The sequence below is a fragment of the Capricornis sumatraensis genome, chromosome 21, assembly GCF_032405125.1.
Source record: "Capricornis sumatraensis isolate serow.1 chromosome 21, serow.2, whole genome shotgun sequence".
In the NCBI taxonomy this organism is placed as follows: Eukaryota; Metazoa; Chordata; class Mammalia; order Artiodactyla; family Bovidae; genus Capricornis; species Capricornis sumatraensis.
Genome location: NC_091089.1, coordinates 22,518,982 through 22,546,372, shown reverse-complemented (window position 1 = coordinate 22,546,372; position 27,391 = coordinate 22,518,982). Strand labels below are relative to the sequence as shown.

At 54.7% G+C, this 27,391-nt stretch overlaps 1 protein-coding gene across 13 annotated transcripts in view; it reads right to left on the bottom strand.

Annotated features, from left to right (window-relative positions):
* CELF4 (CUGBP Elav-like family member 4) overlaps positions 1 to 27,391 on the bottom strand; it is a 313,764-nt gene that overhangs the window by 21,556 nt on the left and 264,817 nt on the right. For 5 of the 13 annotated variants that reach the window (XM_068993786.1, XM_068993788.1, XM_068993791.1 and 2 more), the window contains exons 4-8: positions 8,164 to 8,292; positions 7,586 to 7,665; positions 7,017 to 7,160; positions 6,003 to 6,150; positions 4,079 to 4,228 (exon numbers count right to left, since the gene is read on the bottom strand). In XM_068993786.1, coding sequence (XP_068849887.1) covers positions 4,079 to 4,228; positions 6,003 to 6,150; positions 7,017 to 7,160; positions 7,586 to 7,665; positions 8,164 to 8,292 — 651 coding nt within the window. The remainder of the gene's footprint in view (positions 1 to 4,078; positions 4,229 to 6,002; positions 6,151 to 7,016; positions 7,161 to 7,585; positions 7,666 to 8,163; positions 8,293 to 27,391) is intronic. The other 8 variants (XM_068993793.1, XM_068993795.1, XM_068993785.1 and 5 more) reach the window with 3 other exon arrangements.

The following is a 27,391-nucleotide window of genomic DNA, read 5'->3' as shown; positions in this document are numbered from 1 at the left end:
TGGGGGATGTAGGTTGCCACTGGTTTGGGGTCTGGGGGGGCTCACGCAGAAGGCTGGGGAGGGCGGGGAGGAGACGACAGAGGAGGGCTCGACCGTGAGGGGCTGGGTGGGGAGACACCCGAGGGACCTAGCCCTGGAGAAGGGCTGCTCGAGAGCAGGCAAGGGGGCCAGAGGCCGTCAGGAGGGTGGTCTCCTCCTCACTTATTCCTAGTCCCCAGCGCAACTGGGGGCAGAGGCTGAAAGAGCATGGAGGCCTCATCCTGCCATTCTCTCTGGGCCACCCATGCCTGCTCAAATAGAGGAACCTCCTGCCACATTCTTCAGGAGTTTGCACAAGGCATAGAGGTTGTCCATTTCCGGGCACGCCGGTGGTAGAACCAACCACGCATATGAGATCTGCCCCATGGTGCCCACAGACACCGGGGAACCAGAAGACCAAGGGCCTTATCACACCTGATTTCATGACTGGGTATCCACCACCCAGTGTCAGAGGACCAGAGGCTGATACTTTGGCAAGCAACCCAGGAAGCTGGACCGGGGAACAGGCTCGGTTCACTTCCGTTGCCTTTGTGGTGTCTGCAGACGTGGTGGGCAAAAGGCTGGATGGCACATGGACCAATGGTGAACTCTGCCTTTGGTGATGCAGGTCAGCGATGACTAAAGTGGGAGTGGGCTGGCCTTGGGGGCCCAGGGAGGTGGGTGGGGACATATCCAGCCTCATTACCTTTGAGGCCAGCTGGAGAACACAGGGAGACAGAAAGGAAACCAGCCAGGTTTATCTGCCTGGTGGCCCAAGCTAGCCAAGCTAACTGGCCATGCCAGGCTCTGGGGCCAGCAGACCAGGAAGAATTCCCAAACCTCCTGTCTGAGCTCCCTCCCCTGAACCTGTCAGTAAAGTCACACTCAAACAACAGCTCTGGGTGTCGGGGGGGCAAGGGAAAGTCCTGGGCCAGAGGCCCCTGGGGGAGGGCACAGCTCAGAGCGGTGCGCTAAAGATGGGTTAGGATGCAGGCTCCTTCCCACCTGGGGTTGTCCAGGACAAAGCCTATCCCTCTATTTCCCTGAGGGTGGACACTGGAGTGCCCAGTGGGAAGGTGGTGGTGAGCCACTTGACCGCCTGCTTCCTCTCCACCTGACTCTTGCACCAGCGCTATATCCCCAGAGAGAGAGCTATCTTGCTTGTCCTCATGGTCTACCCAGCTCTGGAACTGGCCCTTATGCCAGCTAGAAAAAAGATCTCTCTTCTTTGGGCAAAGTTTGGGCCCTACGCAGAACATAACGTGTATGACTTGTATGGCAGGTCCCTCTGCAACGATGCCAGGGTCACAGCAAGTGCTCAGCAAATACTGCGACACAGGGAAGAATGAAAAGCCCTTATTTCAAGAGCCACCCCTTCAGGGTGTTAGGTGAAGGCCACACTGTGTGCTTCCAGCATGATCTCGAGGGCAAGAAGGGAGAGTAGAGACGCTACCTGGGGGTAGGTAGTGGAGAAAAGCATTTCCGAGCCTCCTCTCCACTTATCTGCTTAATGACCTCATTAGTAACTGCCAAAGAATGAACACTTTGAAGGATCTCGCTCATTACAGTAGCTCCAAACTCCGCATTTAAAGATGGTAAATTAATTTTTTTAATGTACTACTTTTTTTTTCTTTCCTTCCCTTCATCCCTCCCTCCTGCTCTGGCAGGGGATTGTTTATGGGATGTGCCAGATTGTTACAAATGGGGGAGAGAAACCCTTCCAAATTCCATGAGGGAAATAGTTCACAGATGTTGGTGGGGGTGGGGAAAGAACAGGTTTGTCAAAATCCAAAGATCCAGATGGGCTTGTGGGCAGGGAACGGAGGGGGCGGTAAAACCACTCAAGATGTGCTGGGGACTGTATCTCCCAGCCCACGAGCTGGAGTGAGGAGGAGCCCAGGACCCTGAGATGGGTGCGGTCTCTCCCACCTCCAGCTTGCCAAGCCCCTCCCAGCCTGGAGCCTTCGCCCTTCAACAACACTCCAGATCCCCCTCTAGGCCCTGTCACTTCATCCTCTAGGCTTCTCTGACCTCTTTGCTATGCACTGGAGGGTGAGGTGTGGGAAAACACTGGGAGGGGATCAAGAGCAACTCCAAGTGCAAAGTCAGGAAAGTCTCCTCCATTTCTCTCTGGCACGGTGACCTTGTCCTCTGCTGCTGGTGGAGCTGGTATACTCTCTGGGTGTCTGGGCCTCACTCCAGAATGCTGAAATCAGAATCTGGGCATCTGTGGGTTTGCAAGGCCACACAGTAGATTCTGGTGGGCAGCTAGACTGTGGAGCACTAATGTGCCCCCCCGCAAGGCTGCCCTCCTCTGCTCTAGTTGAGTCAATGTCCTTACGCCCCCTGGCCCACCAGGACAGCCCCTCCACAGCACACTCCTCCTTGCTCATCTGTGCACAATGAACTCTCCCTTCATTTGAATCCTTAAGCATCTCAAGTCAGAGAACACTCACTCTTGACGAAACTCCGCTCTACCATATTGCCTCATTATGCTGTCAGTGCACACTGTGCTCCTGCCTGGATTCTGACCTCCTCAGAGTTCGGACCATGTCCTGCCGTCCTTCTGGAGCCTCCCTTTGCTCTGTCACAGATTGGGCACTTACTGGGGCTTATGGGGTCTCTGTGACCTCATCGCCTGCCCTCCAAGAAGGAGGATACAGCTCTCATCACCTCTGTTGCACTGCCCCTTACCAGTCTACTCTAGGGCCTAGGGCCCACCTTCCCTGCTCCAGTGCCAGTCCGTCCTCAAGACCAGAGAGAGGTCCAGCTTCAAGTCAACGGGGCAGTCTTACCACAGGAAAACTGCCAAATTTTAGAGGAACAAAGTTATTCAGATTTTAGAGGAACAAAGAGAAAGTTCCTTGGACTGCAAGGGGATCAAACCAATCAATCCTAAAAGAAAGTAGTCCTGAATATTCACTGGAAGGACTGATGCTGAAGCTGAAACTCCAATACTGTGGCCACCTGATGAAAATAAGTGACTCATTGGAAAAGACCCTGATGCTGGGAAAGATTGAAGACAGGGGGACGAGGGGACGACAGAGGATGAGATGGCTGGATGGCATCACTGACTCAACGGACATGAGTTTGAGTCAACTCCGGGAATTGGTGATGGACAGGGAGGCCTAGCGTGCTGCAGTCCATGGAGGTTGTAAAGAGTCAGACATGACTGAGCGACTGGAGTGAACTGAAAGTTATTCAAGGGCAGGCCTCCTAGATCTTCCTGTGTGCCAGAATTCAAGCAGGACCCAGGAGCTGTCCAAGGTTCTGGTCCTCTGTTTAAGGTGCTGACTACAGTTTTGGTATGCACCAAGGGACCGAAGGAGAAGGCAATGGCAACCCACTCCAGTACTATTGCCTGGAAAATCCCATGGACAGAGGAGCCTGGTAGGCTGCAGTCCACGGGGTCGCAAAGAGTCGGGCACAACTGAGTGACTTCACTTTCACTTTTCACTTTCATGCACTGGAGAAGGAAATGGCAACCCACTCCAGTGTTCCTGCCTGAAGAATCCCAGGGACAGAGGAGCCTAGTGGGCTGCCGTCTTTGGGGTCGCACAGAGTTGGACACGACTGAAGTGACTTAGCAGCAGCAGCAGCAGCAAGGGACCGAAGTGATAGGTCCTAACCAGTCTAGCAATCTATATACCTCCACTTCCTTCCTGGAAGAGTCTTGTCCTACTTAAAACTAAATATAATTATTCTTTTAGCATCTATCCCCTCACTTCTTTGGGTCAAATTCACTGTCAAGTAATTTGCAGTTACTAGCCTCTCTCTACCTGGTTGGGCGACTCATCTATTCTCTTCTCTCCCCTGAGGGAGCCCCAGGAATGTTTTTATTCTCACCTATCAGACTGACAAACACCCACGGATCTGTCTTCTCTCCCATCAGGAGCTCCCTGAAGGAGGGCAGGAGGCTGGCTCTCCCTGATCACATTTGGGGTTCCACCAAAGGACAGAGGGTAGGAGTCATACATTTCCATGCTAACAGTGAGGGCAGGCACAGGAAAGGATGAGGAGCATGCCTCATGGAGAAGGAAGGGGTACCAGATGTGCTTACCTGGGTAGGGGTGGATGCCATTGGCAAATACAGCTTCTGCAGCGGGTTGCCCATTGGCCTGTGGGGGGAGGCCAGTGAAGCCGTTCACCCCAATGGGGGATGGGATGCTAGGCACGGCTGGTGCAGTGATGCCTGGAGGGGTGCTGCCACCTGGTTTTAGAGGTGATGAGGGGGGAGAAGGGGAGACAAGGCAGAACAAAGGCAATGAAGGTCGACCCATGGATCTCCATCCCCTGGCTCCAAGGGCCTGGGCACAGACTTGGACCTCACACACCAACTCAGTCTTATCTGTGAATCAAGCCTTGGGTTATCTCCCTACGTGTAACGACTCTACTCATCCCAACTGTATCTATACTTCAAACTGGAGTCCAAATCCCACTTTCCCTACTAAGACTTCCCTGAGCACTGACTGCTTGACCTTGGGGCTGCAGCACATAGACCTCTAAGTGTTCATGACTTTGGTCTTCTTTCCGCCTTTTTCGATAGTTCATGCTTACCCCAGCTAAGTCAGGGTGGACTGGTCCTTGTTTGGCCACCAAGGGGATTCTAAGCTGTGGCTCTGCTCTCTGCTATCTTGACTGGATCACTGATGGGCTGATCTGCCTTCCCACGAGGGAGTCTTGATACTCAGGTGGAGGGAGTCTTAACTGTGGTATTTTTTTGCATTGAGGGAGAAAGGCCTTTGTAGAGTCCAGATTTAGCCCTTTTCATACACAAATTAGACACCCTGGCCACCTCCAGTTAAGTCAATGGTGATGCTCACTATGGTGAGGGTAAAGTTGGGGTTAGATGACAACACACTGCCCTCCCTACACCAGGTGGGTGGAAACCAAGGTGTGGATAGCGTCTTTATTGTACTGAGGCCCCAAAGGCTGGGAAGGGCCTTCTTCTTCAGGTAGGAAGCAAGGAGGGTCTCTCTATGGCTAAGGACCTGAGGTCATCAGGAGTGTCTCCAGGTTGGGGATCAGAGCCGTGGGGTGGTGCTCAAGTTGAGGCTAGAGATGGCACAGTCTTTTATAGTTTTTAGCTGGGAAAGAAACAGCTCCTGGATGTTGGGAATACTGCTACTATGGCCTGAAAGCAGAGAGCCAAGGAAATTTGATGAATGAGAGCCTCGCCCTTGGAGCTAGACAGGGATGCTTAACTTTGAAACTATTGGCATTTATGGCCACACGTTTCTTTGAAGGGAGCTATCCTGTGCATCACAGGATGTTTAGCAGCATCCCTGGTCTCTGTCTATCAGATTACAGTAGCACTTTCCCTCCTTCAGTTGTGACAGCCAACAATGTCTCAGGACACTGCCAGATATTTGGGGGCGAGGGGCAACACTGCCCAGGTTGAGAATCATTGAACTGGATAACAGCCAAGATCCAATTAAAAACATGCTTTGTAAGTAGAGCTGTTTTCCACCCCTCTGTCCTTTAGCAACTCTTGCAGATCTCTCTTGCTTGTTCTGTAGTTGTCTTGGAAAAAATCAGTGAATCTAGGTTGGGTTAAAGGAAAATGAAAAATGGGGCTCCTTGTGTGGTTGGGCCAGGGACCAAACAGGGCCACAAAATGGGCAGGGTTCTTCTCCCTCAGACCTCAAAGGGAGATGTGTTCATGTCAATTTCTTTCCAGATCTCTATACTACAGATCAACACGAACTGCTTCTTGACATGGCTTAACAAGTCGAGTGAAACTGTTGCCACTCTGAAATCATATCTTGGCTAGCAGGGGGGCCACATCCCATCTTCCCATGGGTCCTCAGGGATTAGAACATTTTTGAGACAAACTGCTCAAGGAGGAGGCTGGCACTGGGCCCAGACACCAGGTGCTCTTGACACAGGATGGTCTGTTGGTAGCCGAAATTCACCAAAGCAAGGTACCAAACTGGGTTCAGCAGCTTTCCTGCCAGGCCCCGTGTTGGTAGCTGCCCACTCACCTGAGGTTGGAGTCATGGGTGCGGCTGCCAGGCCGTTCATGTTGAGGGCCGCCATCTGCTGCATCTGGGCGGCAGCGAAGGCAGCCATGGGGTTCAGGTAGCCACCCTGCGCGACCGACGCCATGAGGGCCGCTTGCTGCTGCATTAGCTGGGGCAGAGGGAGTGGAAACAATATCATGCGCTTCCAGGAGGGTGGCCCTCCCCACCAAGGGGTCATTCAGCTCCTGCTCCCAGAGACCAGCTCCCAGGCCATCAACCCCAGGGAGCTCAGATGCATGTCTCTCCTCCCCTCTCTGAGAGCCCTGAGCCTTCCCCACACCTGCCCTAGTTCTCAGTGGCTATTAGAGACCGCCCCCCAAGAGAAAGCTGTGTTCAAAAGTAGAGTCTTTGGGACTCCAAAGTTGCAGAAGGTGGGGGAAGGGGACTGGCTCCAAGGGTGCCAGCCAGTCCCGCGGTTCATGGAGGTGTGACATCCAAGGCTCTAGAGACATATGGATGAGCGGCTGTAGACCTAAGTTGGCAAGGGTTTCTGTTCAGAATGGTCCTAACTTGGAGTCTGCAGGGTAGAGGCTACAGGAGCATCCTAAATGAAACCCAGAGGTGAGCAGGGACTGGGAAGGTTGTCGACACTGGCCGTTCAGACACTGCTGAAGAAGCAAGGTGAGCTTGCAGTTTTAGAACCAGAGCCCTGGCCTACCTTAGTGCTACCCATGTGGGGGTTGTGATCACAAGTCCAGGAGGCAGCTGAAGGGTGATGCTGGCAGAGCCCGCCCCAATGTGGGAGAATGGGCCTGAGAGGACCTCAGGGGAAGTGTGGGTGAGGGGCACTTTGAGGCACCTCACAAGATCCCTGCTAGGAGTAACCAGAAAGTGGAAGGACACTCTTCCCCTGAGTGGTGGCAGGGGTCGGGTGCAGTTAGCAGGACCTCGAACCTCTCTCCCCGTTCCAATCAGCGCTTCTTAGGCTTGCCGAGAACTGCCGACCCCGCCCCGCCCGGCTGGGCCCCCACTTACTGCCTGTGCGTAGGCGCCGTAGGCCCCGAAGGGAATGGCCATGGGGTTGAACATGCCCATCTGGCCAGCCATCTGCTGCATTCGCCGCATTGTGCGTTCCTTGTCGGTGTCGGCGAACTTGACCACCAGACTGGATGAGGCTCCCTGCAGCCGGGACTGCGCGTGAGGCCCACCAGCCCTGCCCCATCCGCCTTGGCTCCCTGGCCTGGGCCCACCAGATCCTCTCCACGGGGTGCTATGGGGGCGGGGGAGGGGAAGGGGACAGGGTAACAAGCACCAACCCTCGCCCAGGAGTCTGGAGCTTAATCTCCCCGCAGGCTTTTGGTACCTAGGTGACCTTGGGCTACTTCCTTAGCATCTCTGGGCCTCAGTGTCCTTGTTTGAGAAATGGGGTTGTTGGCAATGCCTTCTCCTGGGGAGGCTGCGAGCGTGGTATGCGGGCACGCGTTTGGCACCGTGTGGCCCAGCGGGCGCCAGGACAGGTAGGGCCTTGAGGGTGTGTGGGATGGCAGAGATGTCTGGGTCCCTCATTCCCCCATCTCGCACTCCCCAGGGTCAGCCGCACTCACCGGCATGGTCTGGCTGCCGTGCAGAGCATTGATGGCGGCTTGTGCCTCAGCGTGGGAGGAATACTTCACAAAGGCGCACCCTGGGGGGACGGGAGAGGCTGAGCCAAGGCAACCGGACCCAGAGAAAGGTCAGAGAGGCGCGGGGACTGAAAGGCGCGGCATGGGAGGGGTCGAGGGGAGAGGGCGCCTCCCAGAGGAAAGCAGAGTGAGACCCAGAAACACTGAGAGACACCGACAAACACAGAGTTACACAAGGAGGCAGAGAAAGACTTGGGCCCGCCAAGGATGTCAAAGGACCCTTAACTGGCCCCGTCCAAGTCTGGACTCAGATCACGGCCTTTCCTTCCTCCCAGGCCTGACAGCCTCGCACCTTCCAAGCAGCCTTTCCCTGCTAGCCAGACCCGGCCGTCTCCAGCGGGCTCTGGACTCTGCTGGCAGGCTGGGCGGAGACCCGCGGCCCCGCCCTATCCACCCTCTTGCCCCGCCCCGTCCGCCCTCTCGCCCCGCCCCCTCTCGCCGTGCCGCCCCACCCATCTCTAGCTCCGCCCCATCCGCCCTCTCGCCCCGCCCCGACGCACCCTTGCTGTTGCCGTCGGGTCCGCGCAGAATGGTGCACTCTTCGATGTTCCCGAAGGCCTCGAAGAGGCGGCGCACATCGTCCTCAGACTGCTGCTTGTTGAGCATACCCACGAAGAGTTTTCTATCTTCTGGAACAAAATTAGGAGATGCTTACCTGGGCCAAGGGCCCGGAGGCGCGGGGTGGGCCCGCGGAAGGAGGAAGGGTTACGGAGGGGAAGGGTAGGAGCTGGTAGGGGGCAGGAGGGGGCTCACAGCCGGAGCGGAGGGATAACAGCGAGAGGGAGGCGGTGGGGAGGAACACCGGGTGAGGGGATGGACACCGGGTGAGGGGATGGACACCGGGTGAGGGGATGGACACCGGGTGAGGGGATGGACGAAGCGGGGTCGGGGGGCAGAGCCAGAGGGGGAGGGTAGGCGGGAGGGGTTGCGTCTGAGCGGGGGACGGGATTGCAGCGACTCTGCCCCTTCTGGCCTGAGGGCCGGGCCAATGGGCTGGCTGCTCACCTGTGGTCCGCAGGTCCTTTGGACAGCCCTGCATCCTCTTCCTCCCTCCTCATAGACACACACTTATCTTCCTCAACCACTTTCACCCCCAGATGCCAAAATTAATTCACAGCTGGCAGGTGGGCCACAGGGCCCATGTACACGCTGTTCTCTCTGCCTGAAGTATCCTCCACATCACAAAGCTGAATCCTTTAATGCTAGGTCTCCCCTTAAATATGGCTTTCTCATCAAAACCCCTCTTTCTGCTTCTTCATTCTCTGTCTCAACCCGTCTCCTGGTGCAAAATGCAAAGGACAATTATTTACTGCTTTGCCTGAGTAGTGACTTTCGGTCTAGCTCCCCATCCCTCAAAGTAGGCTCCCCTAGCGAAGAGGCTAGGCCTCTGCTGGAGCGGTGGTAGAGGTACCTAGTAGGCCCACAGGACTGAACTATGGAATGAATGAATGCATGCCCCATGCCATTCCCAGGGGCAACCTCGTTTCTGCCTCACATGTTCTTACCTCCATCTGGTGCTCCCTCTTCTTGCCCCTTCCTATTCATTCTACAAAATTCAGTCCTGGGCACTTTGGAGGACCCAGTTTCTGAAGACTGGGCTCTCTCAGCAGACAACCCCCCCCCCCCCCCACATATACACACACACACAATTGTGTTGAGTACCAAATGGTTTGTTGACAACCCTCAGATGTGAGCTTAAGGTGACAGGGATTTATTAGGCTGTGTGGATATGTAGTAGCTTGTTACTACAAAAATGTTTCCAATCCCACAAGCTCCTATTGCCCTGTGACTTTCACTTCTCCCAGGGAGGTGGGGGTCTATGTTTCCTCCCCTTGAATCTGGGCTGGGCTGTGACTATTCTAACTCATAAGGAATGGAAGCAATAACCCCAGATGCCTTGCAAGGCTGGGTCATAAAAAGGATCAGCTTCCACTCTCTGCTCTCTCTTTCAGGGATGGTTGCTCTGTGGAAACCAGTCACCATGCTGGGAAAAGCCCCTAACTGGACCACACCAGGAGTCCACACGGAAAGGATCCCAGGCCTCCAGCTGACAGCCAGCATCAGCCACCAGACATGGAGTGAATGAGTCCTGAGATGATTCCAGGCCCCAGCCCGTGAGTCTTCCAGCCGAGGCCCAGACAGCCAGGAGGAGAGACAGGCCTTCCAAGCTGTGCCCAGCCTGATTTCCTGACCCGCAGAATCCATGAGTGTAGTAAATGGTTGTTTTACACTACTCCATTTGGGGCTGAATTGTTAAGTAGCCATAGTTTGCTGGAACGTGGTCCTCATGGTGGCAGACACCCACTTGATGTTTGTTGACTCTTCAGTGACTGACATGCACAGCCAAGGCTGCAGAAATGCACACTCCAAAACTGCAGACAGCCATGTGTTCATGTTCCACAGAACACAAGGGCACTCCAGGACCATGTCCTTCTGGATCCAGGGTGGTTGGTACCTCCTGCCCCAAAGCACTCCCATCACCCACACTGCCAGCAGAGTTCACATAGAGATGGGGGCTGACTGGGCTCTGGAACAGAGGAAACCTCCAGGTCCTACCCGGCTTCACAAGCCACCCTAGAGTCCTCCTCTTCAGGAAGGCCGACTGCTGCTCTACTGGTACCCCCCAGCCTGGAGCACTCAGCACTGGGCAAGCTCTCCCTGATGAGGTGCTCCCCCCAAGCCCACAGGGTACCATTGCCAGTTCCTGCGACCAGGGATGGGTCAGCACACACTGGCTTGGATCTCCACCATCAGGGTGGGGGTGCTCCACCTAAAGCTGTTGGCTTGGATCCCCAGCCCCTGCTCCAGTCTGGGTACTCCACTCAGATGCTCAGGCCCTGGCAGGGCTGGGCATACCCCTGCCCCATCTCCAGCCCTCACCAACTCCAAGCTCTGGTCGGGGGGAAGCAGAGACTGGGGGCCTGAGAGGGAGTGGAAGGGGTGAAACTGAGGAGGGACGGAAGGCAATGGATTCATACAGAAAAGGGAGGGACAGAAGTGGCAGAGACAGAGGAAAAAGAATTAGAAATAAAGAGCTGAGAGAGGAGATGGACAGAAGGAAACAGCAGAGGCAGAAGTGGGAGGGAGAGGGACTTAGGTTTAGCTCCCAGAAGCAAAGCGACATTTTACAGGAAGTGAACTGAGTTTTGAAGCCTTCAGTGGAGCCTTGAAACTCTGCTCCCAGGCCATCCCGCTCTTCCCCCTCTCCCAGCACCTTTTAAAGGCTCTGAGTTAATGGGATTGCTGGGAAGACAAAGAAGTGGCAACCTGCCCTCCCCTCATGCCCGACCCTCCAGCTCAGACACTGCCTCCCAGGAAGGACCTGGGAGGGAAGAGAAGGCCCAGCCTCCCTGGAGCCAGACTCAGATGCTGGGACTGCATCTCCTTTCCTGACTTCTGAATGTGTTCCTCCGGTTTCATTATGACAGCTTTCTGGTTGCATTAAAATTCATTAAAATCCCCACATGCCTTTCTAGCCAGCCACTTCCCTTTTGCGAGGTTTTTTTTTTTTTTTTTCCTAATTCCTTCTTTCCCTCCCTGAAGTCATCCCTTACTGCCAATTCTCGGTTCTCCATCCTAAGCCTGAGTCCTTCTTGTTTGAGAACTTTCTCAAGGTGGAGGGGCTAGGCTCCCCCTCTTCCTGCCTGTTCAAATCTCCCTTTCTGGAGGGCCGCCAAGAACCAAAGAAACCTGGCTATAGGCTCACTTCTGGGTGATCTTGGATTGACCCCACCCAACGCACAGGTTTATTTGTTTCTGGGATCCTCTATATCTCCAGTTGGCTTTGGCGCTGGGTGAATGATTCTAAGGCTTGTCTTTCAGACCAGGGAGTGAAAAGACTCTGATTCTGAGGGTCGATCTCCTCTGCCCCAGGCCCACTGGCTCACCCTCACGCCCTGCTGCCTTCGACTGCACACTTCCTCACCCACCTTGGTGTCAAAAATGGGAAAAACTAGGCCCTCCTCACGTGGATGGTAGACTCCCAGGACGTGCTGCAGAATGAAGCAACCAGCAGTAGGAGAACGGCGATGACCCTGACCTGGGGTTCTCTATCCAAGAGGAAGAGGAAATGAGGTCACGGTGCGGGGATAGGAGGGGAGACCAGAGGCTCCCCTCTGGGGAGGAGCACTGGAAGTGACAGACTGGAACAGACCCGGGCCGTGGCTGCCCAGCTGGGATGGACCGCTCTCCCCCTGTCCCCACCTCCCCGGCCACTTCCCCGAGGTGCGGTCCCCAAACTGTGTCAGGTGACCACCAATGTAGTGTCTTGGACCTTATGCCAACCTAGCGAGAGTCTCAGAGGGTGACTGCATTTCCTCGGCCACTGCCCTACCTGCTCCACCATCGACACAGACTCCTGTTTCCCGGGCCAAGCTGAAGAGTCCCTTCCCAGAGCCCTCCTGCCTGAAGGACACAGGGTCCCCTGGTTGACGGTGGGGCTAACCCTCAGCCTGAGCCCATTTTGCGGTGTGAAGCTGTGGTTGCTTCTCTGAGGAGATGTTCAGGCAGGTGCTGCTGGGACTGGGCCACAAAGGCCACCTTCACGGAAGGTAAAGCCAGGAAAGACCTCAGGGCCGGGGTGTAAATGGACTGAAGATGTCCCTGAGTGTGAAGTTGTTGAGACAGCGTGGGAGTGGTCACCCCCGGGGATGCAGGAGGCTGGTCTCTAGCCTCGTAGGTGGCTGTGTTAAGCTCACCTTCCAACTTCCGGCAGGTCTGTAGGGGCTAGTGAGGGAAGGGGCAGTGGCAACACCCTGAAGGCTTCCTAGAGGAGGTGGCCTGGAGTTATGATGTCCAAGGCTCAGGAGTAGGAGCGCCAGGCCCACAACAGAATATGAGCAGAGACTGAAAGATGAGAGGGCCCTTCTTTTCATTTGCTTCCTGTCTGAGGGTCCAGGGGAGCGGTGGGGAAGTTTGGGCTTTGCCTTCCCAGGTGCCTCTGGCCTACCCTGTACCCACCCTGCCCCCAACACACACGTCTCCCAGTCCTCTGGTCTCAGGAGTCTTCTTCCTTTCCCAGAACCTCAATCTAATTCTGAGTTTCGGTTTCCCAGCCTGCTAGCACTGGGGGACACCTCCAGGAAGACTTAAGTGCCAGTGAAAAGGCAGAGGAGTCTAGTTGCCAGGATCTCATGCTTGGAAAAGACCCTGATGCTTGAAAAGATTGAGGACAGGAGGAGACGGGAACGACAGAGGCTGAGATGGTCGGATGGCATCACCGACTCAAACGGACATGAGTTTGAGCAAACTCCAGGAGATAGTAAAGGACAGGGAAGCCTGAAGCGCTGCAGGACATGGAGTAGCAAAAAACTGGACACAACTTAGTGACTGAAAAAACAAAACGACATGCTTGCTCCAGTCCCTCCAGGAGGAAGACAGACTCCTGTCTCATTCACTCACAATATGCAGGCAGAATGGGGCTCTGGCTGGAAGGATTTGCATTTGAAAAGGAGAGCCCAGAAAACCGAGAAGCAAGACTCTGATGGCAAGATGAGGACAGGCTCCTATGGGGCATGTTTCAGGGTGGTGCCTCAGGGCCCCAGACGTGCAAGGAAGCATCTTGCTGGCTGTGCAGGATGAAGGGCTCCGAGCAGGGCGGAGGCGGGTGGCAGCCGCAACACTTGACTTGCCAAATGCCAGTACCCTGGCTCTAATGCTCAAATTCCGGCTTAATTTTCAAAATTTGATTCGCTCATTACCATCGGCATTAAACAATATTTCCTGCTTAAGGATAGATGGCTGCCGGGGCACCATGGACGAGTGCTCAGATGGCTAATGCCTTTTATGGCTGCAATAGACTTTTACTGTTCTCTTCCCTGCAGCTGCCGAGGGAGGGTTTGTGGGGGGACCTGAGCTGGAGAGAACCACGGGGCCCAGGGCCAGGGTGGGGAAAAATCGGTTTTGAGTTCTGTGGCTAGTGGGGTGGGCAGGGGGCTGCGAGGAGACCAAGAGAGCCTGGCTGGGTGGGTCTTGTAGGAGGCCCAAGGGCAGCAGTCTGGGGAGTGAGAAGAAGCGTCCAGATATTCACAGTGACTGAGCCAGAGGCCTCTCTCCGCTCTTGCGCCTTTGGCCCTGGGGGTGGGCAGGACTGGGCCAGAGCCCAGAGCTCAGAGCCCCAGGTGCCCATGCACCTGCCCCTTGGCTGCTGGCAGAGGCCATGTGGGGCCCTTGGCATTCCTGCGGCTGTTCACTGTGGGACCAGGGGACTTCCTGGAGCGCCTCTTGGATCCCAGGACCATCTGCTGTCCCTAGGGAGTGATCTTGTGCCTGAGGTCCCACAGGGGGAAAGACAGCTTCCTTCTCCCTGAATTCACCCGTGAATCAGGGAGGACTTGATTAGAAAGCACATAGACTTGATGGGGCGGGGGAAGGGTGGGGACTGGTGGGGAGGGGGAGGGCGGGGGAATGGGGGAAGGAAGGTGAGGGGAAGGAAGCAGCGGGGTGGGGCATCTTCCAGGGAGTAACTGAAGCTGTTTGTCAGATCCTGGTTGACTGGGCCCCCTTACGCAAGTCCTGCACCCTCCCTGGGCCTCCATTCCCTCATCTGTAAAAGGGGAGAGTAATCGCACCCGCCTCGTAGGGCTGTTGGGATGAGATGAGTTGAGGCACCTGAGATTTTTAGCCCAGGCCCGGCACAAGTAGAATAGGCGCAGTTCTATGCTGGTTTCAGCCAGGCGGCTGCTCACCCACAGGGGTGGCTTCTGGTGGGCTGGAGAGGCCCACCCCACCCCTGGGGCGTGGAGACCCCAGGGACACTGATCAGACACCTGCCTGAGGGCCAGCCTGAGAAGCCGGGTATCCCCCCCCACTAAACAGCAGTGTTTTGGGGGAATCTCTGAGATGCTCCCCAGCATCCTCCAGGCCCCAGCCTAGACTCATTCACAACAAGAGTCATTTCCTTGAAGTTACATCCAGCCCTGCTCTGGGCCCTTTCCACTGCCCTGACCCATCGAGCACCCTGGCTCCTAAGGGAGAAAGAAGCATCAAACCAGACATCTGAATTGAAATCTGTGTCATTTTCAAAGCTGCTGATCCCACCCTAAGTCTGGAAGCCTCCCCTGGCCCCTTCTGGCCAGCCCTGAGGTGGGCAGCATGCAGCCTCACACCTGCCTTTCAAAGAGGGGAGCAGCAGGCAGGGCTGGGGTCTGCACACCCTTCGTCTCCTGCGTGGGGGGCCCGTGGCTGCCTGCTTTCCTGTGGGGGACCGGGAGTTTGCAGCATCGCTGTCCATACGGGGGTTAAGGGCCTGGATTTGGGTCTCTCTGCAGCCTTGCGATCGGATCACCTGCCCCCCAAGAGCCAGTCCCTTCACCAGCTCACAGGCCAGGCCTCAGCGAGCTCCGCACGTGAAGCAAGCCCTCCTTCATTCCCACAACACACAGTGTCGGAGCCAGAGCCCGGCGCAGCAGCGGAGGATAAAAGTGTTCCTGCCTGGGAAGAAGGCTGAAGGAGACATCAAACCAGATCAAAGGCTGCCAGGGATGGGGCGAGACGGGGCTCCCTCTCCACGGGGATGCAAATGAGGACCCTCAGCTGCTCCAGACCCCAGGGGAGGCGGCGTGGGGCCTTGATCTGCCAAGCTCCCTGCAGACACATACCTCTGATGTCGGGGCGGGAGGAGGAAGAACTCAGCCAGTCTCCCCCACTCGCATTCCTTCAGCGGAGTCTGCCTTCCAAATGCTTCGGGATGGCGCCGGGGCCACGGGAGTCCCTTCCTCACTGTCTCCTGACATGCACCCAGCCCCTGTCAGCTGCTCTCTGCACAGCCCCACGGGAGTCAGTTACAATCCAGGGCAGGTCCTGTCTGTCTCCTGCTCAAAGCCTGCAGGGGCTCCCGTCTCACCGAGAACAAGGCTTGTGAGGGGTCGCAGGGGCACCCCGCACTCCGACTTCCCCAATCCCTCCATCCCTCTGCTCAGACACACACAGGTCTCGTGAAGTCTCAGGGATGCTCCTTGCATGCCCTGCCCCAGGATATTGACACTGCTTCTCCTCCTCTTGTCCCCAAGATCGTGTGCTCGGCATCTGCAGGACACTGAACTCCAGGAATCCTCCGAAAGCGGGGATGAGTGGGCAGCGGCCATGGTGCGGGCATCGAGCCTGTCGTGAGGAGCTCTGTGGGCATGGCAGTGGGAAGGGGTTTACAAGGCTTGAGCCAGGCACTGGAGGATTCACACACAGGGCTTGCAGCATGGAAAAGGCATGTGCAGAGGTAAGGAGTGTGACAGGCACAGGCTGAAGAGCCGGGGCGACACACACACACCCTCCCTCCTTCCTCTTCCCCGCCCACCGCATTCTCAACACTTCCCCCGAGACCCCAGCCTGGACCCTGACCGCTGACCGCAGGACGCCTAGACTCTGCACACAGGCTCCTCCTCATCCGCGTCCTCCCTCACTGCCCGCCACGTCCTCCCTTGGCTCAGCCTAGCTCCTAAGTCGTAGCACCAGGGGTTCTTCTGTGGTCCTGCTGGACACTGAGGGCCACCCACCTCGATGGTTACCCCAGTGTCTTCATGACAAGAGCCAGTGGCCCCAAATCCCTCTACCAGAGCCTCTGCTGCCCCCCGACAACACCGCTCCCTCTCAGGGCTCCTCGGTGCCCCTGTCCGAGGGAGGCCACAGCTCTGCCTCACTCAGTCCAGGAGGTGGTTATACGAGCCACAGTACTCACAGAAAGGTTCTCGTTTATCAAGCATTTACTGTGTGTGTGTGCTCAGTTACTTCAGTTGTGTCCAACTCTGCGACCACAAGGACTGTAGCCCGCCAGGCCCCTCTATCCATGGGGGTTATCCAGGCACGAATACTGGACTGGGTAGCCATTCCTTCTCCAGGGGCTCTTCCCGGCCCAGGGATCAAACCCACATCTCTTAGGTCTCCTGCGTTAGGCAGGTTCTTTACCACTAGCGCCCCCTGGGAAGCCCGTTGACTGTACCTCCAGCACGGAAATAAGCCCTTTGCAGGTATAATGAATATTTTATTATTTCCACTGTGTAGATGAAGAAACTGAGGCTCAGGAAAGTTAAATATCTTTCCCAAGAACACACAGATCGTCACTGGGGGAAGCCAGGACTCAGATGGTCTGAACAGAGCCACGCTCTCAGATCACCCTCCTTCTTGGTAGAAGACCAGGAAGTGCTACCTGGAGGTCTCTGTCTCTCTTTACTCTCCACACCTCCGGGTCTGCCCAGATAATGGGCAAAGGCCTAATAATCCCATTGCTCTACGTGGATAAGGGCTTCTGATCGGAGCATGGAAGTGGGGTGGGGTGGGGCCCTCAGAGGCCGATGCTTAGCTCAGATGGAGCAGGTTCTGGTGAGTCCTAACTGCCCAGAGACCCTTAGACGTGACTCACAGCCCCTCCCCAGCTCCCCTCACCCCTCCGCCTAGAATAAGGCCCTCTGGAAGTCTCCCGGATGACAAAAGAAGTCAGCTCTGTCCTGATGAGTCCTCGGGCCTTCCTCTGCCCGGGATCTAGGCCACAAGGTCCTCTTCCCTCATCACATAGAGAATCAGACCTGCTGAAAAGATCCCCTCGGCCTGCAGTCCACGCCCCTCCAGGCCCTGGTGCCTGCCCAGGACAAAGGGGTGGCTCTGTGCCCTTGGGGGTTTGCAGTATATCTGAGGAGGCAGAACTGTGGAATGTGGGGGCTGTCACCATCCTGCTGCTGCTAAGTCGCTTCAGTCGTGTCCGAGTCTGTACAACCCCATAGACGGCAGCCCACCAGGCTCCCCCGTCCCTGGGATTCTCCAGGCAAGAACACTGGAGTGGGTTGCCATTTCCTTCTCCAATGCATGAAAGTGAAAAGTGAAAGTGAAGTCGTTCAGTCGTGTCCGACTCTAGCGACCCCATGGACTGCAACCTACCAGGCTCCTCTGTCCATGGGATTTTCCAGGCAAGAGTACTGGAGTGGGTTGCCATTGCCTTCTCCATCCTAGGGGGCACAAATGGCCCCTGCACCCTCTTCTTTTGCCCTCTGCGAGGGGATGGGTGGAAGGTCTGGAGGCCATACCCACATCCCTCGCTGCCTCCTTCTCTGGGCCTCCGCCCTTGACACCCGGATCTGTGAGTCTGCGCCAGGTCCTTCCAGCAGGAGCCTGGGGCCCGGGGTGGTGCTGAGTAGAAGTCACCTTTCACAGGGGCGGCAGCGTAGCCAGCTCTCCAGGTAGCTGATTATACATTTGATCTGCTACCTTATCCTCCCCAGGCGCGGCGCACGACAGACGGCCCCGCATTCTGCGGGGACTTCTGCAGCCGAACCCTGTTGTCTGGTGGGGTTTCCGCTGGCGTCTGGCACGCTCTCCAGCATTTCACCCATCACAGGATAATTTATAGCATAATGGCGCCTTTTTTCCTTTATATCATGAGGGAGCATAAATTATGGCCAGTTTGTCCTCAGCTCTCAAGGAGACAGACAAAGCCAGGCTTTATTCCAGCAAAGGGGGGAGGTTTCTGCAGGGGGTGGGCAGGGGCCGGGTGGTCCACAGGGGAGTGGGGACAAGAGGAGGAGAGACCAAGGAACATCTTGTTGAGGGGCAGAGCATCAGACGCAGCTGCAGATGGTGGGGAAGAAGTAACGCTCGCACTTGGAGAGCTCACTCTGTTAACTGTGGAGGGGGCGCCTGTCTGCTGAGTGGGAGGACTGCGCAGTGGTCCACTGCCTGCGGACAAGCAGGCCACAGCCTCTGAGCCTGGCTGCAGGCTGCCCCTCACATTGCCCACAGATCTTCCCACAGCCTCACGGAAAGAGTGGAGCTCATGGGTCCACGCTCATCCCCTACACCCTGCTGCTGCTAGGGACAGAATGCAGTGTGCACTGCCCAGCAAACCTCCCGCTTCTCTGACTCATGGCACTTCTAACACTGAGGGTGGCGCTTAACTTCTCTTGGGACATGGGAAGAGCTACCTGTCCTCCCAGGGAGGTGCACTCAGCTCAGGGTCAACCTCACTAGTCTAATACAGCAGGGTCACACCTGAACCCAGAGGCCGCAGCCCCCAAACCCAGCCCCCACTCCTGGGCACTGTGAAATGTAGTGACTCTGGGTGGGGATGATGCTGCTTGAATACCCTGGCAGAAGACCCCACCCTCTGACCCTCCATGTCAGGCTCGGAAGGCAGCCTGGAAGAAAATTCCCTCTTTTGCTCCTTGGAGACCCTGCCCAGACAGAGCCCAAGTCCTGCCCCTGAAGAACTGCTTAAAGCACAGCCTTCCAAGGGTAACGGCAGGAGTCTTGGATCTTGCAAGATGCTGGTTCTCAGCTCTGGCTGCTATAAAATTTACCTGGGGGGTTTCAAAACACAGATGTGCCCAGCCAGCCCCTGAGACAGAGATTGGTCCAGACATCTGTATTTTTGTTTCAGTGTTTTTCAAAAGCTATTCAAGTGATACCAGCACAAACCTCAGGGTTGGGAAGGGCTGGGATGGGTCTTCTCCAGACTGCCCCTGGTCATCTCTCCTCTGGCACCCCATCTCTGCTCTCAGCCTGCCTGCAGGAGCTCGGCACTTCAGAATAAAGGGTTCTGTGTGTGCTGGTGCTGGGGGAGGGTAGCACCCACCTTCTCTGCCCTGACACCTGAACCTCATGAGATTATCCTGAAAAGACACTGTTCTAATCTGGGAAGGTTCCCAGGTGGCACTGGTGGTAAAGAACCCGCCTGCCAATGCAGGAGACGTAAGAGATGTGGGTTTGATCCCTGGGTTGGGAAGATCCCCTGGGCTGGGAGGAAAGCATGGTGACCCACTCCAGCATTCTTGCCTGGAGAATCCCATGGACAGAGGAGCCTAGCGGGCTACAGTCCACAGGGTTGCAAAGAGTCAGACGTGACTCAAGTGACTTAACACGCACGCACAGGAAGGTAGGATGAGGAGGGATTAGCAGGTTTAGGAGGCTCCCCTCCCTCCTCCTCTCCTCTCTTGTGCCCCTCTCCCCTCCATCCATCAGGCCAGCCCAGCTGTGAGAGGAATGTCCCAGGCACCTCTTTCATCAACCCTGCAGTTTCTTTCCTATCCATCTTTGTTCTCACCACCGAGCCCTCCTGGAATCAACACTGTTCCCACCCCCTTCCCCTTGGAACAGGATGGTCCAGGCTTAAGTACAGGACTACTCACTGTATTAACTCATGGCTGATAATGGACTGCAGATAGACAAAGATGGATGGATGGCAGACATGATTAATAGATGCTAGATACCCAGATTAAATGTTGGATGATAGATAGATACACAGAGAGAAAAATGATTGCAGAAAGCAGATAGATTTATGATCGATGGTACATAAATAGTGATAGGTAAATATGGATGGATGGATGGCTGAGATGTTTCTGAGGACTTCAGATAATGGGGTTGAAATGTAAAAGGTGAGAAAACTACTCATGGTCATTCACACCTGTTGGGGTATGAACTCTCAGAGGAGCAAGGAACCCTGTTCTGCTCAAGACCTGTCTTAAACCAACTTCTCTGAACCTCTGCTTGTCTGATGGGTTTGATGTTAGCGTAGGTTACGGTGGGGCTGGTTTCCTGGGGATACCTGAAGCTTTGATGCTTTGCCTCCTGAGCCCCCGAGTGACCTCAGCAGGATCTCCCTCCCTGTCTGTTTCCCCCGGATGCATGCTCCTCGAAGGCCAAGGCCACGCCCTCAGAGCAGGTTGGTTTTTGGAGTGGGGCAGGCTGAGTTGGCCCCTGCAGTCAGATGGCAGGTGTCAGCCCATATGGCACTCGCAGATTCATCCATTCACTCCCTCCGTCAGGACTCATGCCCTCAGAGAGGACAATGAGGGCTGACTCATGCGAAGCAGTCACTGCAAGCCAAGCACTGCTCCCGGCACTTTAATTTTATGGGGTGGGTACCACAGTCACCCCCATTTTTCAGATGAGGAAACTGAAGCACAGAGAGGTTTGGCAACTTTCTGGAGGTCCCAGAGCCATTAACTGCAGGGCTTGGATTTGAACTCAGGTCGTCTGGCTCCCAAGCTTTCATCTGCCATGCGGAAGGCACCCCTGGTGCCCCGGGAGTTGCAAGGCTCTTCTGGGCTCAGGACGGAACATGGCTCTGGGAACTGGGAAGAGCTGCCTGATTTGCAAGATGTCATTATTTCTAATGAGTAATGAGATTGGGAGGGGAGTGTCAGTTTCCTCGAGAGAACAAATTATTTTAAAGGGTGGCAACATATTAACCAGTGGTGTGTGGCTGGCACTGCTAACTTCAGAGGACCCTGCTCTTGTCACTCAGAGGGGCCCTCTGAGCTTGGTAGGACTTGGGGAACGTGAGTTTCAGTTTGCAGAAAGCCAGGTGGGTGACAACCCTGGACCCCTTCTATTATCCTCTCGTCAGTCATGCCGTCAGTCAACAAACCATGTGCAAGGTACCATGCTGGGAGACATAAGGAGTCGATCTGACCCTTGGGCAAGAGAGTTTCCAAATCGGGGCTGGACTGGCCTACGGGCGGTAGGCAGGGCAGGCCGGGGGCTGACAGAGGGGGAGCTGCACCGCAGAGCATGAAGACTTTGCCGAGGTGGGTCATCATGACCACTGAGGCCACGGGCAATGAGAACAGGCTGCCCTCCTCTGTTCTCCGGGAAATGTTGGGTGGGCGGGTGAGGAAAAGGGAGGAAACCCAGGACGGGAGCACAGAGGAGAGGATGCAAAGAGTTTGATTCAACTCCAAGGCCTGTGTGCTGCAGAACTGTGCTTTGAAAAGCCAGCCACAAACCTCCCACTGACAGGTCTGGGAGGGGCTGTGGCTGGAAGTACCAGCACTGTGGGCTCATTCAGGCCTGTCCAGAAGCGGAGGAGGGCGAAGACCCTGGCTTGCTGGCTGGAGCAGCCCCCTAGACAGCTCCCAGTCCTCCTCATTCGGCCACAGCCAGACTCTTCTGCAAGGGCTGGCGCAGGCTGGGCACTTCTGGCATTCTGCCCACTTCTCACTGCTGTGCTGTGTCAAAACATGCTCCTAGCCCCATTTGACAGGTCAGTCCACTGAGGCTCAGAGAGGCTGAGGAACAGGCTTCAGCTCCCTGGAGCAGTATGTGATAGACGTGGGACCAGAGCCACGTGCCTCTGCCAGCTCTGGGGCGCAGGATGGAATATGACTCCCTCCCTCCTGCCCTAGGGCTGGAACTCTGTCCTTTGGGTTTGTGGCTGGTGGACTCAGCATTGCCTTCTTCGGGGAGGTCTCTGAAATGTAGTTGCTTATGTCACCTCAACAGGACTGTTTTTACTAGAAACTGTCCCCTATGATCAAAGGGGCCCAATAAGCATTTAGGCCTGAGAGTGGAAAAGGAGAGGCATGGAGGCACAGGGCTGGGGAAGGGCCAGAGGGGTCAGGGGAGGGGTGGCTGGTGGCTGCGAGAAGGGTGATGCTGGTGCTGAGCTGGGGAGGCCTCCAAGGGTGGGCAGGTTGGGAGGAGAGGGGCAGGTGATGTGGCAGGATGTGCCTTGGGGACAGGTGTGTGTTCTGCCGCAGCCCAAGAAAGGGGCCCCTCACCGCCAACCCTGGGCTTGAGGTGAGAAAGAGGAGGCTGGAAAGGCTGAAGAGAAGGAGGAGAAGCAGGGAAAGACAAGGACTCTCAGCCTAGGTGCGGCCTCAGTGGTCACAGGGAGGGGTCTGCACCAGCCCCATGTCCCTGCCCCCTTTCTCTCCTCCCAGCTCCCAGCAGCCAGATGGTGTAGGGCAGTGCTGCCCGCTGACCTTGGGGTCCCAGGCACCTCAAGCTTTGTCTGTTGACTGCATCAAAAATACTTCAGCTCTGGGTAGCTGTGACTATTTTTCAAATGCGTGTAGATGCTGTTGTGATTTAAGAAGTAGCAATTCATTTAAAAGCACTGCCGGCTTCAAGGTAGCTTATTGCCATTTTGCATTCTCTCAAACAATGGATACCCAAAGTAAAACATCTGTCAAGGAGGGGTGCTGATGAATTTTTGATGTTAAAAATGGCTCTTAACCTTGAAAAGTCTGGGCATGCTGATCCAGGGAGGGCAGCAGGAGCTCAAGGAGCCGAATCCCACCCCTGTGGCGCTCATTCACAAAAGCAGTGCTGTCGGCCCAGGAAGGGGGAGCACGGTGGATGCAGGGAGCATGCTGGATGCGGGGAGCACGCTGCACCTGCAGTTAGGAAAACTCAAGCTCATCCTTTGATGCGTCCAGAAGAGCCAGAATGGTGGAGACCCACAGCAGCTTCCAGTTAAAAACTGGGAGTGGATGGAGTTTAACTCTGTCGACGCCAGGAGGGAGCTTGCTGTCTTCTCGCTGCAGGGAGTTCCTAGCTTAGTGCCCCAGCCGCACACGCTCACTTGATAAATGTTGTCGGAATGAATGACAGTGACCCACGTATTCATGAGGAGGCGTAGTCTGAGCGCACACAGACACGTCTCTTTCCCTTCCACACCCAGCATGACCAGGGGCTACTTTCAGCGAAGATAAAATGAGAACCCACGTTGGTTTTAGTGGCTGGAGGCCTGGATTTTGTTCCTACCGGCTGGGAATTTGGAAATTCCTAGCTGGCGCTAGTGGTAAAGAACACACCTGCCAATGCAGGAGACTAAGAGACACGGGTTTGATCCCTGGGTTGGGAAGATCCCCTGGAGGAGGACATGGCAACCCCCTCCACTATCCTTGCCTAGAGAATCCCACAGACAGAGGAGCCTGGCGGGCTACGGTCCATGGGGCCACAAACAGTTGGGCACAACTGAAGCCACTTCGCACGTACACATGCACGTCTGGGATCAGCTCTGACTGGGGCGGGGCTCAGCCTGGTCTCCTCGCCTCTCCTGGGCTATGGGGTAACTGGGCCTGCAGTGGTGCGCTGACAGTGGTCATTGGGGATTTAGACTCCTCCTGATCTAAAAGAAGGATACAAATAAACTTATTTACAAAGACACGAATAGAGTGACAGACGTAGAAAACAAACTTATGTTTACAGGGGTGAATGGGAAGGAGGAGTGGGAGCAATTAACTGGGAGACTAGGACTGACACGCACACACTACTACATAACACAGACAACCAGTAAGAACCTGCTGGCCAGCATGGGGAACCCTACTCAATACTCTGTAAAGGCTTATGGGAAAAGAACCTTAAAAGGAGTGGATTTGTGTATAACTGACTCACTTTGCTGTACAGCAGAAACTAACACGACATTGTAAAGCAACTATACTCCAATAATAATAATAAGAAGAAGAATCCCTTGGAATATCAAGCTGCTCAGAGGGTAGTTTCCTGTGCTCCTCTGCCCCCTCCCACGCCTACCCCACCACACTTGGCACATCCCTTCCAGGTCTCCAGGGTCCGAAGGTGTTCCTGAGAGCGTCCTTTTCAGTCAGCTCAACTTGGGGAGCACCGAGCCCTCTTTCTAACCTTTGTAAAAAGCTGTCCCCAGTCTCTTGTCCCAGCACGGCAAGGCCCTGTGCTCCCCTTGAACCAGCAGCTTCTAGAGCGCTAATGGTGGACCCTGAGAGGAAGAGGCTTTCTTTCTAGGATAGAAGCATTTTGTCAAGACCCTCCAAAGCCTTAACCAAAGGAATGGAGGTCTACAGTGACAAGTCAGGACCTCTGACAGCAGGGGAAGATGTGTGATGGTTTAGGACAAGGTGGCCTTCTTAAGATCCTCAAACCACCCTTTGGAAGTGCCCATCGGTTCTGTGTTGGGTGGGGCTGTGCTTGGAAAGGGTTTCCCAGAGAGGTGCCTGCTCCCTGCCGCCCAGAAGTGACCCACGAAGGCCAAGTACTTAGTACAGCCCTTGAAATGGAGGAAAGTTGCCTGGTTATTAGCGGTGCCTAATGATATTTGCATAGATTAACAGACTTTAATGCAATCATGAATGCCACAATCCTGAGAAAATAATGAAGAAATCCATTACAAAGTCATAAAGTAACTAAGTCAATACAGTAATAATTTGATCCCATATTAGTAATAATTTCATCTCCTGCTGCAAGGCGAGTTTCTAATGTGCACCGATTCTGAACACTTTTATAAATTTCACCTTTGTTTGAGATAATTAATTAACAAAATTTAAAAAGTATACTGCTGGTATTTTATACAATAAATTAGTCATTAGTCTAAACCGGCAGGCTATAATAAAACTTATTAAGATGGATGTGCTCGGATTGCTAACTTCTCTTCAAGTGGTCTGTAAACCTCTCTTGGGCAAACCTGGGGCCTGCCTAGTGGCAGTGGTTTGGATGGACAGTCTGGACCCACAGAAACCCATGATGTCGTAGGGAGGGAAGTCCCAGCTATCTCAGGCACTCTGTTAGTTTCCTAGGGCGGCCACGGCAGAGCACACAAGCTGGGCATCCTAAAGCAACCAGAAGCCTACTCTCTCACGGTTCTGGGGGCTAGGCATCGGCAGGGCTGTGACTCCTCTACAGGCTGTAGGCATGCTTCCTGGCCTCTCCCCAGCTTCTGGTGTGTATCAGCAGCAACCATTGGCTTTCCTGAGCCGGCAGGACTGTCACACCAGGCTCTGCCTCCTTCACACGTGATGCTCTCGCTCTGTGTCCCATGTCTCTGTGCTTGAATTTCCTCCTTCCTCCAGGGACACCAGTCCTACTGGCTCCAGGCTGCTGTTGTTCAATCACTCAGCCGTGTCCAGCTCTTTGTGACTCCAAGGCCTCCTGGACTTTCACCGTCTCCCAGCGTTTGCTCAGACTCATGTCCATTGAGTCGGTGATGCCTTCCAACCATTGCATCCTCTGTCACCCCCTTCTCCTTCTGCCTTCAGTCTTTCCCAGCATCTGGGTCTCTTCCAATGAGTCAGCTCTTTGCATCAGGTGGCCAAAGTATTGGAGCTTCAGCTTCAGTCAGTCTTTACAGTGAATATTCAGGGTTGATTTCCTTTAGGATTGACTAGTTTGATCTCCTTGCTGTCCAAGGGCCTCTCAAGAGTCTTTTCCATCACCACAATTCACAAGCATCAATTTTTTGGCACTCAGCCTTCCTTATGGTCCAATCATGTTGGATTAGGAAGGACCCTAGATCAACTTTGCTGTCAAAGGTCCATCTAGTCCAACATGACCACTGGCAAAGCCATAGCTTTGACTAGATTGACCTTTGTCAGCAAAGTTGATCTAGGGTCCAGCCTAATCCAACATGACCTCATCTGCCCTTGATTATATTGATTATACTGTTTTCAAATAAAGTCACATTTGAGGTTCCTGGTTGACATGAACTTTGGAGGGACACTATTTAACCCGCAACAGGCACCAGGGCCTTTTGCACTCATTGCCCCTCCTTCCTGGGGAAGGAGGGGATAGACTGAGTCAGGCTGAGGGGCTGAACCTGCCAGATGAAGCAGGGGCTGGCTATTGAAAATTCATGGTTTCCTAGGGGGTTTTCTGGCAAGCTAAAGGGGGTCTGTGGACCCCCTGAAGTGGTCAGCACCATTTCATATCTATGAGTATTTCTGCTGGAGAGAGGGTTCATAGCTTCCATCAGATTCTCAGAGGACCCAGTGGATTCTTGTCTCATTACCATGCAAAGTATGTAGGGGTCAGGGAGGGAGGGATCAGAGAAACGAATCAACCAACCAGCTGACAAAGAACCGACAAATACACACCGTCTACGGTGTAGGTTCTGGAGATTCAGGAAGGAAGCTGTCGGAACCCCGGTACTATCATCAATATGATGGCAGAGGCCGGGGAAGACACAGCGGCGCACGGAACACTGTATCTGGAAAGAGACCTTGGCTGGGGAGGCGTCTTTGGGTTGTGAATGTACAGTTTAGCATCTCATCTTCCAGACCAGCTGTGGGTCATGAGTTCACTTAAAATTCAGCTTCTATGACTTCCCCTCCCAACCAGGTCTTAGATTAAAATGTTCAACAAAAGGACACAAAGATGAAGGCCATCAAAATCTCCAGGGACCTTCCTCTCCATCCACCCAGCTCTGAGTCACCCTAGGCAACCTCACCAAAGGTTGTCTTTAAGACTGATGAGCTGCTGATTTTTGGAATCCAGACTCTTCACCTTTTGAAAACTTGAACCTTGTTCATTTTCAGGCTCTATAATGCCCCACTGGGTGACACGATGCTAGGTTAGGCCCAGCAGCACTCACTTAAGACAGGTGCCCACCCCTCAACCCAGCTCATTCTGGGTTCCTAACTCACCATCACTTTCCCCTAGTTTGACAAATTCATTCTAGAATGTTGCCAAAGGTTCTCTTCAAGATTGATAAGCTGCCAATTTCTGGGATCCAGCCTCTTCACCCTTTGAAAACTTGAGCCTTGTTCATTTCCAAGCTCTATGATGCCTCAGAGACGACCCCTGGCTGTTCCAAGAGCCTGTCTGCCTGTTTCATCTGTCTTCCCAGGGCCGCAGCTTACAGTTGGCTCCGACCTGAGATTCAGTCTAATTTACGGGGCTAGGTTTGCTGGCCTTGCCTTGTGTGGGTGTTAATTCTCTTTTTACAGTGTTTATCTACATTTCTCATCCTGAAGGCCAAGCTCTTTGCTGGAGAAGATAGGAGAGATGCAGAAGCTAAACTCTTGTTTGCTCTTAGACATCAGTTTACAGTTTGATTTCCAAGCAGATATAATAGGTGCGTCTCAGGCAGGAGGGCCACGGCCCACATCCCCTAACCCCCGCTGCCAGAGGCACCACTGTAGCCCTGTCGGTGCCCATCTTCCTGTGCCATGTGGGTATATGGGCGAATGCCAGTCCTCTTTCCATCTCTGGGGCTCCATTTCCAGTTTGATGGCAGCGGGAGGCATTTCTTCACGCTGTGCCCCCCTTCTTTAC